This window comes from Protopterus annectens, chromosome 4.part1 (assembly GCF_019279795.1).
Source record: "Protopterus annectens isolate FY-2018-M chromosome 4.part1, PAN1.0, whole genome shotgun sequence".
NCBI lineage: Eukaryota > Metazoa > Chordata > Ceratodontiformes > Protopteridae > Protopterus > Protopterus annectens.
Window position 1 is genome coordinate 475,973,252 of NC_056734.1, and position 17,714 is coordinate 475,990,965.

The 17,714-nt window shown below is 38.6% G+C and overlaps 1 protein-coding gene across 2 annotated transcripts in view; it reads right to left on the minus strand.

Annotated features, from left to right (window-relative positions):
* Positions 1-17,714, minus strand: part of ACSL3 (acyl-CoA synthetase long chain family member 3) — a 943,201-nt gene that overhangs the window by 104,619 nt on the left and 820,868 nt on the right. For both annotated transcript variants that reach the window (XM_044070290.1, XM_044070288.1), the window contains exon 13: positions 13,710-13,901. In XM_044070290.1, the coding sequence (XP_043926225.1) occupies positions 13,710-13,901 (192 nt within the window). The remainder of the gene's footprint in view (positions 1-13,709; positions 13,902-17,714) is intronic.

Genomic DNA, 17,714 nt, shown 5'->3' on the forward strand with positions numbered 1-17,714 from the left:
AGGGATTAATATAACAGTACAGGCAAAGAGAAAGGGATAGTATACTGCTAAGTGAAAGACTAGATCTGGTAGAGCTTTTTTTATTTGCGGCTAGAACAGAAGTTGCTGTTAAAAAGGGATAATTAGTACAGCATACAAAATACTGCATATTAACTATAAGAATAAATTAGAGGAAGTTTGAAAAGATTGGGAATACAGACTGGAAAGGCAATTTACAAATGAATAATGGGATGGCATCTGTATCATTCCCATGTATGCAACAGCCCAGAAGGTTTGAATTTTTGTTTGGAAGTCTTTACATAGATATTTTTATATCCCAATTTGACTTCAGATAATTTTTCATCGGGTAGGTATGATGGGAAAGACAGATGTAATTAGGAGCATGTTGTTTGGGATTGTAATGAGATGGCTGACTTTCAAAACTCACTACAACGTAGTTTATCATAAATGTTGGGGCAGCAAGCAGTTATAACTAAGGAAATTATTATTTTGAGCTGGAAAACAAGATCATAGACATAGTAAGGCCTTGTTAACTTTAATGCTACTGCCTGCCAAAAAAAGAAAAGAAAACACTAGAAAATGGAAAACAAAATGTAATACAACTGGAACTGAAGTACTGAATACTGTAAAGGAGAAAAGATAACTAGAGAGGGGATATTTAGAAAAGGGGAGGAGCAAACTACATTGAAAAAATGAATTTGCGGGAACAATATATTTAGAAAAATGTTCAAGAGGAGGAGTAAGGTTTAAGGAATGTCTAGAACTGAGCAATGTATATAATGCTGGTGAGAATGATAACTGTTAAAGAAAACATGCATGCATATGACATGAAAACAATGAGAAATATCACTATGGCTTGTTTTCTTTTCTATTAATGTATGTGAACCTCTGTCATTTAAATTGTGATTGAATAGATTTAAAAAAAAAACTAAAATATAAATACAGATTAGGACACTGGATCTCCCTTTGATAGTAGCTTACACTATGTAATCCGTAACACAACATGAATACAGCTAAGTCATGATTAAAGTACTTGGATCATTACTTACAAATTGGTGATTCAGACTTAGAAGTCAATACAGGTCACTAAGAGCACATAAGAAAAAAAGTCATCTGAAAAATTACTTCACACTTTAGGCTTACCACACAGCCCACTGGTAACAATGTGTGGTACATTATGATTTTGGTAAGACAGTGGTGAAAAGTACAGTTGTGTAAAACCTTACCATAACAGTAGGCGTCCTTGCCCTCACTGCTACAGTATTCATAACATATGGGATTCCCTGCCATGGAAGCCCGACGTCTGGCCAGTCTACCAAAGCCTACTGTTGCTTTAAGGTACGTCTAACGTCACCCAAATCCACCTTGTGTAGCATAGGGCATAAAGGTGACATTCAGGTGGACCATCCTCAGAAAAGTCTGCCCCAGTAGGAACACCAATCCAAGGAAATCCGAGGGGTAACCAAAACATCCAGACAGGAAAAGGACTAGGGGACGAAGAGAGGGCGTGAATACTGCAGCAGTGAAGGCAAGGACATCTACTTTTTTTATGGTAAAATTATACACAACTGCACTATATCTTCACATTCACTGCTGCAGTACTCATAACATATGGGAGAATGCCAAAGCTCAAGAGGAACACTGGGAGGAGGAAGAAGCTGAAGAGCCCTTTAAAAACCCATGAATAATGGCTCTAGCAAAATCAGCCATAGCTCTAGAAATAACATCCAACTTGTAGTGCTTGCTTCAAGAATAGAATTAATATCTTAAGCCCTTGAGAAATTCACCAGAAGAAGCCACAGCTCTAGTGGAATGAGCCTTTACAAAAGAAGGAAGGCTCTTGCCATGACAAGTGTAACAAAAAGAAATAGCCTTTGAAATCCAAGAAGAAATAGTTTGCTTGGATACAACTAACCCTAAAGACCTAGAATGAAAAGAAACAAACAACTGATCAGATTTTCTAATAGCCTTAGTCTTATCCAGTAAAATCTGAGTTGTCTACGCCTATCCAAAGTATGCATCACCCTCTCACTGTCTAGATTGTGGAGAAGGCGAAAAAATAGGCAAATGAATAAACTAATTAAGTGACATGTCATTAACCATCTTAGGCATAAAAGAAGGATTAGTAGGCAAGGACACCCTGTCCTCATGAAATATCAAAAAAGGAGGACAAGCCATAAGGGCTTGCAACTCAAACACCAGTCTGGCAGAAGTAAGAGCTAACAAAAGAACAATGTAGTGTATAGGAGCTAGCAAGTTAGGCTGGTGCACGGCAAGAGCACTTGTTAGACCCAAAATCAGAAAAAAGGCCAGCACCAAGGAAGGTTCAAAAGTAGTTTAATAAAACTGAAACTAGACCGGTTTCAGCAGCAAGGCTTTCATCAGTAGTATAGTCAGCAAAAAGCACTTAGTCATCATCTTATATAATGTTCTTTAAGGCATCTATATGACATCACTTCCTGATAAGTCAAAAATGCTAACAAGGCAAAAGTAATTGAAAAATACAATCAAGGCAAAAGTAATTGAAAAATACATAGTTCAGTAAACAAAAAAGTTTGCCTGAGTTGCATACATATCTCCAGATTATAATGAAAAAATCCAAAGAGACACAGTATACTGGTATATCAATGATAATAAACAAACTTAATAAAAAACATACAATAAAGGGTAAATGCCCAAAAATAAACCGAAACAAAAGTCAGGTTATAAGAATTCTGGTGTTGAATACCAGCCACAGTATCCTAAAATGAGCTGAAATGCAAAAACCTAAGCAATGCAACCTGATAAGAAATAAGTACATATACGTAATGCAAGTGATGGTTAATTACAAATTATAATTTATCATTTAATCCAGGAGGAAAAGCCCCCAAGTTTAATGATCCACCTTTTTCTTTGGTATTTAGGATATCATGCCAACCTGTTTTAAAAGATCGATTCCTATGATATGATCAATGATGGTGAATGTAAATTTGGCAGTGGGATGTTTGATAACATGTCTATATAGTGCATTAGTTAATCTTCTGTTTCTAATGTCACCAAGGTGTTCAGAGATCCTGACACGAAACTGTCTAGACGTTTGGCCAATATAAAATGCATGACATGTACATGTGGCAAGATAAATAATCCAGTCTGAACTGCAGTTACCAAAAACTGTATGTCGTATATTTGTCCAGTGTTCCTACTAGTGAAAGAAGTAGTTTTGAAAATATAGTTACAAAAACTGCAATGTCCACATGGATAAATGCCTGAAAGTTTATCTCCAGTAAGTGTTCTTTGAGTTGGAGTGTGACCCATGACCCTGGTTTTTTTATAGTGTGAAAATAAATTCCCTAAAGTTTTGCCTTTCCTATAGGAAAAATAACATCGTTCTCTGAGATAATCTTCCAACAATGGATGAGAATTCAATATATTCCAATGAGTATTAATAATATTTACTAAATTGGCACTATTCCTGCCATAAGTGGTGACAAATCTACATACATCTGATTCCTCATTATGAGTTTTAGTATTGTATTGGAGAAGAGAATCCCTGGATTTAGCATTACTAAATTGGACTGCTGACTCAATAGTGCGAGTGGAATAACCTCTGGACAAAAATCTCTTGGTTAGATCCATTTGATGACTCTGAAGATCATCCACTGAGGAACAAATCCTTTTCATCCGCACAAACTGTGATTTCGGTATGTTCGAATAATATGTTTCGGATGAAAACTATCAGCATGTAGAAGGGTATTATATTGTGAGAATTTTCTGTGTCTGAGCGTTCTAAGAGTGTTATCCTCCTGTCGAATTAAATTGACATCCAAATAACTGATTGCACTCCTATTATATTCCACAGTGAATTCGATACCCCAGATGTTCCCATTCAAATGTTGAATAAATTCCTGGAGGTATTCCTCACCTCCTTTCCATATAAGCCAACAGTCGTCCAGGTATCTTCTCCATATATCAATCTCAGGTAGATATATGTTGTGCAAAGGTTCATATAAAATCATATCTTCCATGTAGCCCATAAAAGATCAGCATAAATGGGTGCAAAGGATGCACCCATAGCCGTACCCTGTAGTTGCCAATAGCAGTTTTGTTGGAAATAAAAACATTTTTAGTTAGAATGTGTTCAGCCATACACAACAATAAGGTGTTCATCCCTGGGGTATAAATTGGTTTTATTTAGCCAGTATTCCAAGGCATTAATACCGCCCAATGAGGGATGCTGGTATAAAGCGAGGATACATCAAGGGTACACATAAGCCATTCAGGGTCCAATTGAGACTCGGAGACTATCTGCAAAAATTCAGTCGTGTCCTTGATTCTTGCTCTAACACATGTTAACAGTGGTTTCAATTTTTCAGTTAGAAAAACAGACAAGGGTTCAGTGAGTGACCCAATGCCAGATACAATCGGTCTGCCTGGTGGCTGATCAATGGACTTATGAATCTTAGGAAGTAGATAAAGTTGTTGTTTCGTAGGATCCTTAACCGTCAAATGAGTTTTGGTTTTATCAGAGATAATTCCAGATTCTACAGCCTTTTCCAAAAATTCATTAATTTCCAAGGCAAAACCTGGAGTAGGATCAATCTCCATCTTCATGTAATGATGATGGTTGGAAAGTTGTCTAAGACCTCCATTCACATAGTACTCAGTATCCATCACCACCACTGCACCCCTTTGTCGGCAGAAATAATAACAATATCCGTATTATTTCTGAGTTGTGTGAGTGCTATTTGTTCCTTCCTAGACATGTTATGCTTTATAGTGTCAACAGAACCCAAATTGAAGTGTATATCTTTTATAACCGCCTGCTGGAAAACAGCAACATGTTTATCCATGGGAGGGTTAAATGTAGATTTGTGAAATCTAAAATCAGATGATCTTTGAGCATTGTCAGTATGATCTTGTTGTTGAAAAATAATTTCAAGTTAATTTTCCTACAAAAATCCATTGTATCAGAAACCAAAATACTTTCATCAGTGAAAAACCAGGTATGAAACCAAGGCCTTTATTAAGAAGGAATATTGATCATCAGTCAAAATATGACTTGAAATATTTAAAACATTAGTACATGAATGATTTACTTCACTATCGACATGAAGAGCTCTTCTAAGTTTTTGACCTCTGTGTTTCCTTCCTGCCCTGTGTTTTTCCCCTAAAGGGACCTCAGTCCTTCGCACCCTTTTAGCATTTGGAGAATCACCAATATTAGGTGTCTCAGTATCAGTAGTCGAAGAATCCTCACCAGAGGTAATAGAGCTAGGCCCAGTCTTTTTTAAAATAGACCTTGGTCTTTTTTTGCGTATAAATGAAGCATTCTTGGTACCATGAGCAAACCTCACACCCCTTTGTGAATCAAATTGTTTGCCCCTATCATAATCTTCCTTATCCCGGGCAAATTTATGCAATTTCTTTTTCTTAAGGTTATTTTCCAAAATAGAGATTTCTGTATGTTCAGTTCCTATGAATTTTTGGCATAGGAACTGAACATACAGAAAAGGTGGATTTGGTAATCATGGATCCAGTTGACGGTTGCGAAAACTTATTCTTTCAATTAGGTAAACAAATTAAGATGCTTAGAACAAACATTTGGCACAGTAAATTGTTTAAAGCTTACCAAATACAGAATATATCCCCTAGAGGATTGAGATGTAAAATCCAACCACTAGTGGGCACACCGGATGAAACTCTGTTGAAAGATTGGCAACAAGCACAACAGGAGGCTGCCATGATTAGAGTTAATATTTTGGCCTCTTTCTATGAGAGAACAATACAGAGTAATATTATTGAAGTTGAAAAAACATGTAACAACCTGAAACGGTTTGAACATGAGGCTAGTTTTCAGGGTTGTCTTGGCAAATTATCTAAAGAAATCTCTATCACTGATGAAAGTATTTTGGTTTCTGATACAATGGATTTTTGTAGGAAAATTAACTTGAAATTATTTTTTCAACAACAAGATCATACTGACAATGCTCAAAGATCATCTGATTTTAGATTTCACAAATCTACATTTAACCCTCCCATGGATAAACATGTTGCTGTTTTCCAGCAGGCGGTTATAAAAGATATACACTTCAATTTGGGTTCTGTTGACACTATAAAGCATAACATGTCTAGGAAGGAACAAATAGCACTCACACAACTCAGAAATAATACGGATATTGTTATTATTTCTGCCGACAAAGGGGGTGCAGTGGTGGTGATGGATACTGAGTACTATGTGAATGAAGGTCTTAGACAACTTTCCAACCATCATCATTACATGAAGATGGAGATTGATCCTACTCCAGGTTTTGCCTTGGAAATTAATGAATTTTTGGAAAAGGCTGTAGAATCTGGAATTACCTCTGATAAAACCAAAACTCATTTGACGGTTAAGGATCCTGAAACAACAACTTTATCTACTTCCTAAGATTCATAAGTCCATTGATCAGCCACCAGGCAGACCGATTGTATCTGGCATTGGGTCACTCACTGAAACCTTGTCTGTTTTTCTAACTGAAAAATTGAAACCACTGTTAACATGTGTTAGAGCAAGAATCAAGGACACGACTGAATTTTTGCAGATAGTCTCCAGTCTCAATTGGACCCTGAATGGCTTATGTGTACCCTTGATGTATCCTCGCTTTATACCAGCATCCCTCATTGGGTATTAATGCCTTGGAATACTGGCTAAATAAAACCAATTTATACCCCCCAGGGATGAACACCTTATTGTTGTGTATGGCTGAACACATTCTAACTAAAAATGTTTTTATTTCCAACAAAACTGCTATTGGCAACTACAGAATGGCTATGGGTGCATCCTTTGCACCCATTTATGCTGATCTTTTATGGGCTACATGGAAGATATGATTTTATATGACCCTTTGCACAACATATATCTACCTGAGATTGATATATGGAGAAGATACCTGGGCGACTGTTGGCTTATATGGAAAGGAGGTGAGGAATACCTCCAGGAGTTTATTCAACATTTGAATGGGAACATCTGGGGTATCAATTCACTGTGGAATATAATAGGAGTGCAATCAGTTATTTGGATGTCAATTTAATTCGACAGGAGGATAACACTCTTAGAACGTCCGTACACAGAAAATTCTCACAATATAATACCCTTCTACATGCTGATAGTTTTCATCCGAAACATATTATTCGGAACATACCGAAATCACAGTTTGTGCGGATGAAAAGGATTTGTTCCTCAGTGGATGATCTTCAGAGTCATCAAATGGATCTAACCAAGAGATTTTTGTCCAGAGGTTATTCCACTCGTACTATTGAGTCAGCAGTCCAATTTAGTAATGCTAAATCCAGGATTCTCTTCTCCAATACAATACTAAAACTCATAATGAGGAATCAGATGTATGTAGATTTGTCACCACTTATGGCAGGAATAGTGCCAATTTAGTAAATATTATTAATACTCATTGGAATATATTGAATTCTCATCCATTGTTGGAAGATTATCTCGAGAACGATGTTATTTTTCCTATAGGAAAGGCAAAACTTTAGGGAATTTATTTTCACACTATAAAAACCAGGGTCATGGATCACACTCCAACTCAAAGAACACTTACTGGAGATAAACTTTCAGGCATTTATCCATGTGGACATTGCAGTTTTGTAACTATATTTTCAAAACTACTTCTTTCACTAGTAGGAACACTGGACAAATATACGACATACAGTTTTTGGTAACTGCAGTTCAGACTGGATTATTTATCTTGCCACATGTACATGTCATGCATTTTATATTGGCCAAACGTCTAGACAGTTTCGTCAGGATCTCTGAACACCTTGGTGACATTAGAAACAGAAGATTAACTAATGCACTATATAGACATGTTATCAAACATCCCACTGCCAAATTTACATTCACCATCATTGATCATATCATAGGAATCGATCTTTTAAAACAGGTTGGCATGATATCCTAAATACCAAAGAAAAAGGTGGATCATTAAACTTGGGGGCTTTTCCCTCCTGGATTAAATGATAAATTATAATTTGTAATTAACCATCACTTGCATTACGTATATGTACTTATTTCTTATCAGGTTGCACTGCTTAGGTTTTTGCATTTCAGCTCATTTTAGGATACTGTGGCTGGTATTCAACACCAGAATTCTTATAACCTGACTTTTGTTTCGGGTTTATTTTTGGGCATTTACCCTTTATTGTATGTTTTTATTAAGTTTGTTTATTATCATTGATATACCAGTATACTGTGTCTCTTTGGATTTTTCATTATAATCTGGAGATATGTATGCAACTCAGGCAAACTTTTTTGTTTACTGAACTATGTATTTTTCAATTACTTTTGCCTTGATTGTATTTTTCAATTACTTTTGCCTTGTTAGCATTTTTGACTTATCAGGAAGTGATGTCATATAGATGCCTTAAAGAACATTATATAAGATGATGACTAAGTGCTTTTTGCTGACTATACTACTGATGAAAGCCTTGCTGCTGAAACCGGTCTAGTTTCAGTTTTATTAAACTACTTTTGAACCTTCCTTGGTGCTGGCCTTTTTTCTGATTTTGGGTCTAACAAAAGAACAGTCTTCCAAGAACAATGCTGCAAAGAAGCTGAAGCAGCAGGCTCAAAAGGAGCCCGAGTCAACTTCTCCAGAGCAAAATTAAAATCCCAGGGAGGAGGAACAGGCTTCTTGGGAGGTCTAATATTAAGGATGCCTTTTAAGAAATTATTTAGCCTCAAAATTAAGAAGTTACAGGAGGAGTTAAGGGCAGACAAGTAGAGACAGTTGATAAGTGGGTCTTAATAGAAGAATAGACCAAACCAGCATGGAGCAACTCACACAAATAAGAGAGAACCAAAGCAATATCCACAGCAAGTGGGTTCAGGTTACGAGAGAGACATCAAATAGAAAACCTCTTCCATTTGGATAAGCAGGATTTCCTAATAGCAGGCTTCCTGACCTCCTGCAGTACCTACAGGACATACTCAGAAAAAAAGGTGTCTATGAGGAATCAAAATCCTATCACTCACAGTGTTAGCTAAAGTGTGGACAGGTGGGGATGTATGAGAGATCCCTTGTCTTCTGCATGTAGATCCACTCTGTGAGGTAAACTGTGATGATTGCCCGTGAACAGATGCAGAAGTAGAGGGAACCAGTGCAGTCACGGCCAAAAGGGAGGCACCAACAAGATTTTGGGAGCATCCTGTTGAATCTTGAACAGGACTTTCAGAATGAAAGAAAGAAATGCATAAAGAAACATCCCCTTCCAAGAAAATGACAGGGCATCCACCTTCCACACCAGAGGACTGAGGAATCTGGCACAAAACAAAGGAAGCTGTCTGCTTAGAGGAGGCAAATAGAGCTACGTGAGGAGTACCTCACTGGTGGACAATGTCCAGAAACACATCCCTGTGAAGCATCCATTCATGGGACTGAGTTAAGGACCTGATCAGAACATCTGCCACAATGTTCTAATCTGAAGGTATATAAACTGCAGGAAAGAGTCACTTGATACTTGACAGCTAGATCCTATACTAGAAGTGCCATCTGGCAATTCCTCCCTGTTTTTTGATATACCACATGGCTGTGGTACTGTCAGTGAATACCTTGAGAAGCCCCAGAGAGAAAAAAGGATAAAAGGCCTAAAGAGCCAGCATGAGTTCTCATCTCTTTAACACTGATGTGCTCCTTCTGCTGATGAGGTGACCACACCCCCTGAACCTTTAGGGAACCAAATGTTGCTCTCCATCCCATGTCTGAAGCGTCTGTGAACAGTTCCTGAGAGGAAAGAGGGAGATGAAAAAAAGGGAGCCGGGGATTCAGAGAACTGCTGAAGCCACGAATGAAGGTCCTCTTCGTCTTTGTCTCAAACAGAAACTACAAAGTCTGGAGGATGAGCATGTTGAGCCACACTGACTTCAGAAACCAATGAAATTTTCTCAAGTGAACTTTGGCCAGAGGGAGCATCGGAATGATGGATGCCATGAAACCCAGAACTCTCAGAAACTCCCTGTCGGTAATGGAAGCAAGAGGAAGAAGAGTGTGAAAGAAAGAAATGAGAGTTAAGGCCTTTGGAGGAGGCAGGGATGCTAGCATTGGTACCATCTGAATTCTGCAACCCAGAAAGACATGATCCTGAGAAGGAGTCAGAGAAGACATTTTGAAGTATATTGTAAACCCCAGGATCTGAAGAAGGGAAATGGCCAAATGAAGATTTTGCAAAAGAATCTCTGGACAGGATGCCTGAATCAGCAGGTTGTCCAAGCAAGGAAATATTTAGATCCCTTGAAGCTTGCAAAAAGCAATCACAGGAGCGAGGTATTTGGTGAACACCCTTGGGGCAGTAGAAAGGAAAAAAGACAAAGCAGAGAACTGAAAATGTCAAAAACCAGAGAAACGCAAAAACTTCCTGAAAAGAGGATGGATCGGAATATGGAGATAAGCATCCTTGAGATCCAGAGACACCATATAGACCTGAGGTGTGCAAGAGAGGAAACAGAGTTTGACAGGACAACATCTGAAAAGAAGGCCCCTTCAGAAAAGTATTTAGATGAGAGAGGTCTAGAATTCATCTCCAAGTACACCTGGGCTCTAGAAACATTTTTGAGTAAAACCTCTTCCCTCTTTGAGACACAGGCACCTCTTGAATAGTACCCTGAGATAAGAGATCTCAAAGAACCTCTGCGAAAAAAGGAAGATGTTCCTAAGAAGGCCGAGGAATGCACATAAAAGGAGGACAGGATTTCCATACCATGAAGTACCCCTGATGAATGATTGCTAATACCCAAGAATCCTGAGTGATCTGAAACCAAACAGGAAGAGAAAAACAAAGGCGAAGAGAAAGAGGAATGTGGCTGGGAAGAGACAGACAGCACCGGGTTTGTCAAAAAAGGAAGGCTTCTGAATCCCTGACGTCTGAGTAGCCTCAGCGGGAGAAGCCCCATTTGCTAATCTTTTCTTTGGTTGAAGGGCAAGATTGCCTAAGAACAAAGGCTGACTTATTAGGATAGTTTCTCTGAAATTTAGGCACAGGAGAAACAAATACATGTTAAGCTCCTGTAAGGCCTTCCTCTTATTCTGAAGGGACTTAAACAAACCAGCAACTGTTTCCCCAAACAAAAGTTTATTATCCAGAGGAGCATCTATCAACTTAGCCTTAATATCATCAGGTAACCGTTGAAGCTTATGCCAAGAATACTTCCTCATTAGTGAACCAAAAGCAACAGCCCTAGAAGAGGCATTCGCTGTATCATAACTATATTTGATACAATGATGAATTACTTGAGAGAAAGTCTCTAGCAATGAAAGAGCAGAAGTTTTACCCTCATAGGGTCCGGAAGATCAGAAATAAGCAGACAGCCTGAGAAAGAAGAGCCAATACATGCCCAACATATCAGTCTGATGATTAATAGCCCTAAAAGCTATGGTAGCAGAAGTGAAAAACCTCTTACCCAGCCTTTCCATGGTTCTGCTGTCCTTGTCAGAAGGCAGTAACTTGGGCGAAGGAAACAACTGAGATGGCTTATCAGAGGCTACAGACACCACAGAGGGGTCAGCAGTAGGACATTTGTACAAAAAGTTACAATCCGCAGGCACACTATAAAACCTATCAGGCTTCTTGGGACCATGGGGCAGAGAATCAGGCACTTTAGAGGCATTGGAAAAAGCATCCAGAAAAGCAGCTAAAACAGGAGGAATAGTTGCAGGTTTAAGAAGATTCCATCTGCAGTAACTCATCGTACCGCTTATGGATATCAGAGACCTGAGCACAATTCCACTTAAAAAATTCCATCATCTTAGAGATTGTGTTCCCAAAGGAAATTTCCTCAAAAGGAGTATCAGGACTATTAGATTCCTCCTCCTCTGACCCAAAGTCCAAAGAAGAAGGAATTTGAGTAGAATAAGTCAGGAATTCTTCATCAGAATCAGACTCTTACTCAGAAAGATCCTGTTCTCTAGGCCTTTTAAGGGGAGTAGAGGACTAAGGAGGAGCAGAAACAGAAACCCCTGAGAAGGCTTTAATGATATTAATGCATTAAATAATCCATGAGTAAAGGCCTGCCACTCACTTTGTGGCTCTCTAGGAGTACAAGAAACATGTTTAGTTTTTTGTTTCCTTTTTAAGGGAACGCCCATCTTATAAAACTGAGAAGGCACTGACTCATGATGGCATTCGATAACCGTAAAAGGAACTTCTTCCCTAACTAGAATCTGAGGACCCCCCAGGCCCCTCAGAAATAATCAACCATGGTTCCCTGTAAATGTCCGAAACAGATGCTTGCAAAGCCTTGTTGGATGCGCTGCCAGACGGATCCTCGCTGGCCTTCAACCTGGCCATGGAAGAGAAATCCGACAACAGAGCCGGGCGATCTTCCGGTTCGTAACGACCTCTGGAGAAACACCCGGCAGAGGCTGGATGGTGGAAGATTACTGTCTTACCTTCTTCCCTAATGGCTGACCCTCAAGGCAGGAAGTTCCTTCCATTGCATCTTTAGTAAGAAGCTTAAGATGTTGGTTCTCAAGATACAAGTAAAGGGAAGAAAGTCTACTATGAAGGGTTTTTGGGATGAATGCCTGACAAATCGAAGATTTATGGTCAAGAGAAGCTCCTACCCAAAAAGATGCTTATTGTGGCAATCTTTATGGGGGATCTATCTCCCGCACTGGCATTTACCCTTCCTGGATGACAATAACCCTTAGCAACACAAAAAAGCCAAGAAAAAACAAAACCCCAACAGAATACTTATCTGCAACAGCTCAGATTTCAGCAATCAGGCATTGGCTTTCACTGGAGATCGAAAATCATTGAAAACTGGTGGAAAATGGATGTAGGCAAACAGACCAATGGTGAGAAGAAGCGTTTGGACTGGCAGTAAAATTCTGAGGATGGTACACCTAAATGTCACCTGTATGCCCTATGCTACGCGAGCAGTGTTTGGGTGATGTGCAGTGTATCTTAAAGCAACAATAGGCTTTGGGAGACTGATCGGATGTTGGGCTTCTGCTGCATGGAATCCTTTATAATATGGATACTGCAGCAGTGAATGTAAGGGCACCACTTAGTACTGGCTGTTTGCTTAGGCTTCCTGTGTTTATTACTCTAGTAAATTGGCACACCCAAAAAGTTAAGAAAACAGTTCAAGCATCACCAATTACTGACCTCAGTATTTTCAGGTGTCTCACCTCTGTTACATCACTGGCTGCACTAAAGCATGTGTTATTCTCCAACTCTATATGGGGGAGGATAAATTAAAAAAAAAAGGTTCTAGAGTGAGTCTGATCCACTCAGGCTTCCCATTTGGGAACCTGGAACTGATTTTTCATTAGCATCTTAGCACCACTCTAGTGGAGACTGCAAAGCTTGCTGCAGGACAGCAGTACTTAGGGTGTGCATTAAATAAGTTTCTGGTATGTCCACATCTGCTGCACCAGGGAAGAACAAATATGACAGCAGGCCAAAGAAAAAAAAAAAGTGATAACCTCATTTTACCTACTACAGTACTCACAATCATTAAGGAAACAGATGGCAGTGAGGGCAAAATGGAAGCTTTGACCTGGTGGATCTTGTGTTATCTGTGGTCAATAAGTAGATCAACAAAATAAATAAATATGGTAACAGTTCTAGAGTGGAAAGGTTTGTGTTGCTTGAGTGGAATCTCACTTGCAGCATGAAAGGCACTTAAAATATCAGCTGCTGCAGATAAACTGACAAAATTATCAGAAGAAGCTCACCAATGATCTTAAGGCAGCCATCTGAATGAAATTCTCCTATGTCCCCGGTGCAAAACCATCTTTGACCATTTTTATCCACAATAAAATCTTCTTTGGATTTAGCTTCATTTTTGTAGTAACCCATTGTGACATTCTGGCCACCAATAAGAATTTCTCCTCGAGGATATGGCTTATCTGTATTATGATATCCACCTGGAAGAATTAAAAAAATGCAGTTATGTTTCAATGGACTTTAATGTTTAAAAAGTACAGTTGTGTCAGTGTACTCATGATTACGGCAGAAGTTTGAATAACAGGACTACTGCTGCAGGAATTTATAATACAAATGGGAAAATTACCTGAGATGGTTGTCAGTTCCTTGCCAGATCTTTTCATCCATTTCAGCAACTCGAGATCCTTAGAGCCATGTATTTGAAATTTGATACTCTATTTTATTTATTTAACTGTGGAAGCCCACTAGAAACAACTGCCCCTGGAGACTGAGGAGCACTGTCTGGTTAAATGACTAGCTTGCATATTAGGCAGATGGAGTCTGAGGGAATGAAACCATGGACTAAAGGAAGCAGCTCATTAAAAGATCATAGCCCTGATCCTCTGTGTTAACTGCCAAACCAACAGATGAAGCACGACTGAAAAAGAATTACAATGCTTACCCCCCCAAACACAAAGTATAGTAAGACTACCAACAAATTATATTGGAAAAGATTAAGTAAGGTAAAAAGTCTAAAACAAGCTGAATAAAAGCATACATTGGTAAAATAAATATTATTTATTTTATTTTACATTTGTTGACCGGGATAGTCTGACTGGATACATGTCAAATTTCAGCAGAGGCCCAGGGAGATGAGCTCTGACATACACACAGAAAATTTTTAATTAATGGAACAGATTTAACACCACACTACAGCAGACCCTCAAGTAAGAGGATAATGATGGCAATAAAGAAGCACACTAACCCCCTGAATGGGTCAACAATTGGTAAAACAATCATACACAAAATGGCACAGAGCTGATTATATAAACCCACAATTTTCAACATTTGTGCAGTACAAGAGGACAGGAGAAGAAGTCTGTCCTGCAATAACAATCCTGTTTTTTCAACATTTACTGTTGTGATGCACATACTCAGAAATGTACTACGTTTGCCATAAGGATAATTGCTGCAGAATTTTCTAAGATTAATCAGAGAGTAAAAATCAGTGTACACTAAACTACAACACAGTACACTAACCTCCCACAAGTGAGGTGAATGGTCTACAATATGTGCAAGTCAGCTGGAGCAAATTCTGCTCTACTAGTCTATACTGGACATTCAGACTGCAATGTCTGGATCATAAGAGTTTACTAGGCTATCAATCCAGAGGTCATTTCAAGGCTAGCCATTTCATCCCAATGTAATACCACAGATACTCTAGTCAATACCCAGGATTGTATTTAGTGATGACTGCCCATGTCCAGGAGGATGGTGGGAACTATCCTTGGTAAGAATTTACGGTGCCCCATCCACTCAAACAGGTTTCTTTTGAACAGTGTCATGGCTTTGCACTGCTTCACATGAATTGGCAGCCTATTCCAAATATGCAGCAGTCCCTGGGAGACAGATCTGTCCCTCCAGCACATCCTATTCAAGTTGCAAGTCATATTTTGGCCCCTGGAATGGGTAGCTCTAATCCCGTTTGATTTACAGATGTGCAGCAAATTCATTAGGTTTGGGTCAGAGACTGCTCTGTAAGCCAAGCATAAGTCTTCCCTAAGAAGTCTATATGATACTGAGTATAGTGACCAGGACTTTAGTCAGTCTGTGTAAGGTATGTGCTGAAGTTCCTTGATCTTCTTAGTTAGAAACCTCTGAGGTCTCTCCAATCGCTGCAGGTGCTTTGCATGGTACATGCGGAAATAGCAATGGAGAATGTGTGAATGGATGTGCACAAGCAGCAGCTCGCATACTTTGGGAAGATACATTTCTAAACAAGAATGCAGTGGACTGCCGCTGAGCTGGCAGAGTAAGCCCTATCCTCCCTGGTCAGAATACTGTAACTGCCCAATCAAAGTAATGCACTTACTTAACCGCTTGATGAGGTACTCTGTAACTGACTGACTTGCTAATCCTCCATTAAAAATGACACAAACAGTTGATAAAACTGCCTTAGGCTTTTTTAGACTGCCTCAATGATTTTAGTCCATACAGTATAATATATGACCTATGTACAGTAGCAAAATGCAAAATTCTTTCATCCTTAACTTCCTGTTTAGGAAAAAAAGATGTGAAACTGAATCAATTGGTTTAAAGACATTTGAGAGACCACTTTAGGCCTGTAAGGTGCATTTGTTCTATATCCTGTTTATGAATAAAACTGTATATGGTTCTTTACTCATCAAGGTCTGCAGGTAAAAAAAAAAACATCTAGCTAAGGTGACTACAGCTATGTAAAATGTTTACTGAAAAGTTATCTGAGGTTTGCAATCAAAACAAGTTCAAAAGAAGATAATGTTAAAGTTAATGTTTCTATTTGCAATGTTCAGCATTCAAGAAAGGACTAGTGGATGTGTTGAAATCCTCATATTAAGAAATGCCATTAAAACGGTTTCAGTTATTTGAAAATATATTTATCATTTACTTGCATCTGTTCACCAGGATAGCCCAACTGGGCATAAAATGACACTTCAGCAGAGGCCCTGGGAGATGAATTCTGAAAAAAAAATAATACAATCTGATGATTACATCTACACAGTAAGAAATATTCAAAGACTCTAGCTTGGCTGGGGCATACTTGCAGTTTTTACTGAATGATTTGTCTGTGTGGTCTTTTTACCCTTTGGTCTGGATGTTAGTTCAGCAACTTTGCAGGTACCCTAATGTTTATGGACACCAGGCTTGAATTTAAGCTCTGTGTTTCTGTAGTTTTACCAAACAATCCACTTATGCTATATGGTCAGAAAAAGTCCAGAACAAGGCATATCTACCACTACAGGGGGTTGGCTTTATTAGCCTGAGTGTACTCAGAAAGACTAAGTAAAAGGTAATAAGCATTTAGAAGCCATATAGATGAAACACTGGTATGCATATATCCCATGGGCCCCCACTACAGGGAATTTAAGGTATTACAAAATGAAAACTCTAGCTTGGCTGCATACCTCTCAACTGTCCAAATTTTTGGCTCATATTTTTGGTTTGTTCCTCATAAACTCTGCTGTTTTCTGGCAAATCACTGGGGTGATCTGAGGACTGAAGTCACTAAACAATGACATACATATGTGTTTTAGACTTCATCTCCTTCAGAAAATGTATATTAAAAGAAACCCTGTTACTTTAGCAACTTTCTAAGTTTATGATAATAATATTTAAAACATGTCCCTGTTTTGGGGCCTTTGCCTCCTACTTTGGGCTTTCTCCAGATTTCTTGCACTAAGAGGTTGAGAGGTATGCTTGGCTGGGTCATTCTTGCAATCTTTACTGAATGGTTTGTCTATGAGAACTTTTTATCTTTTGGTTTGTAAACAAACAACTGGGGATGCTGGTAGGGTTGCTTTGCTTTTACACCAATTTCTCTACAATTATCTACTGTTATAGTAGGAATTGTTACGCAGAACTGCACTATCTTCCTCTAACATTAACCATTATACTTGAATATCATCCTAAATAAAACTGTTTTTAAGGAGGTGGCAAACAGAAATCAGTACAAAAATCTGCAGCAAAACAAATTAGTACTGAGAAAATATAGGACCTGCCTAACATATAAACACAACAGCACCACAAAATATACCGCATCATGAAGACATATTGAAAGGTCATAATAGGACTTAGAGCTGCAGTAAGCCTGCAACAAATTAAATAAATAAATATTGCTAAAGCCTTAAATAGCATGAAGCTTGGTTGCACCTTCAAAGGTACCCATTAAAGCATACATACATTGCATCCAAATATAAAAACCCTTCTTAACATGCAACTACAGTCTTAAGAAAAGGCTTACCAAAATATCTTACAATACTTTAAAGCTACAAAGA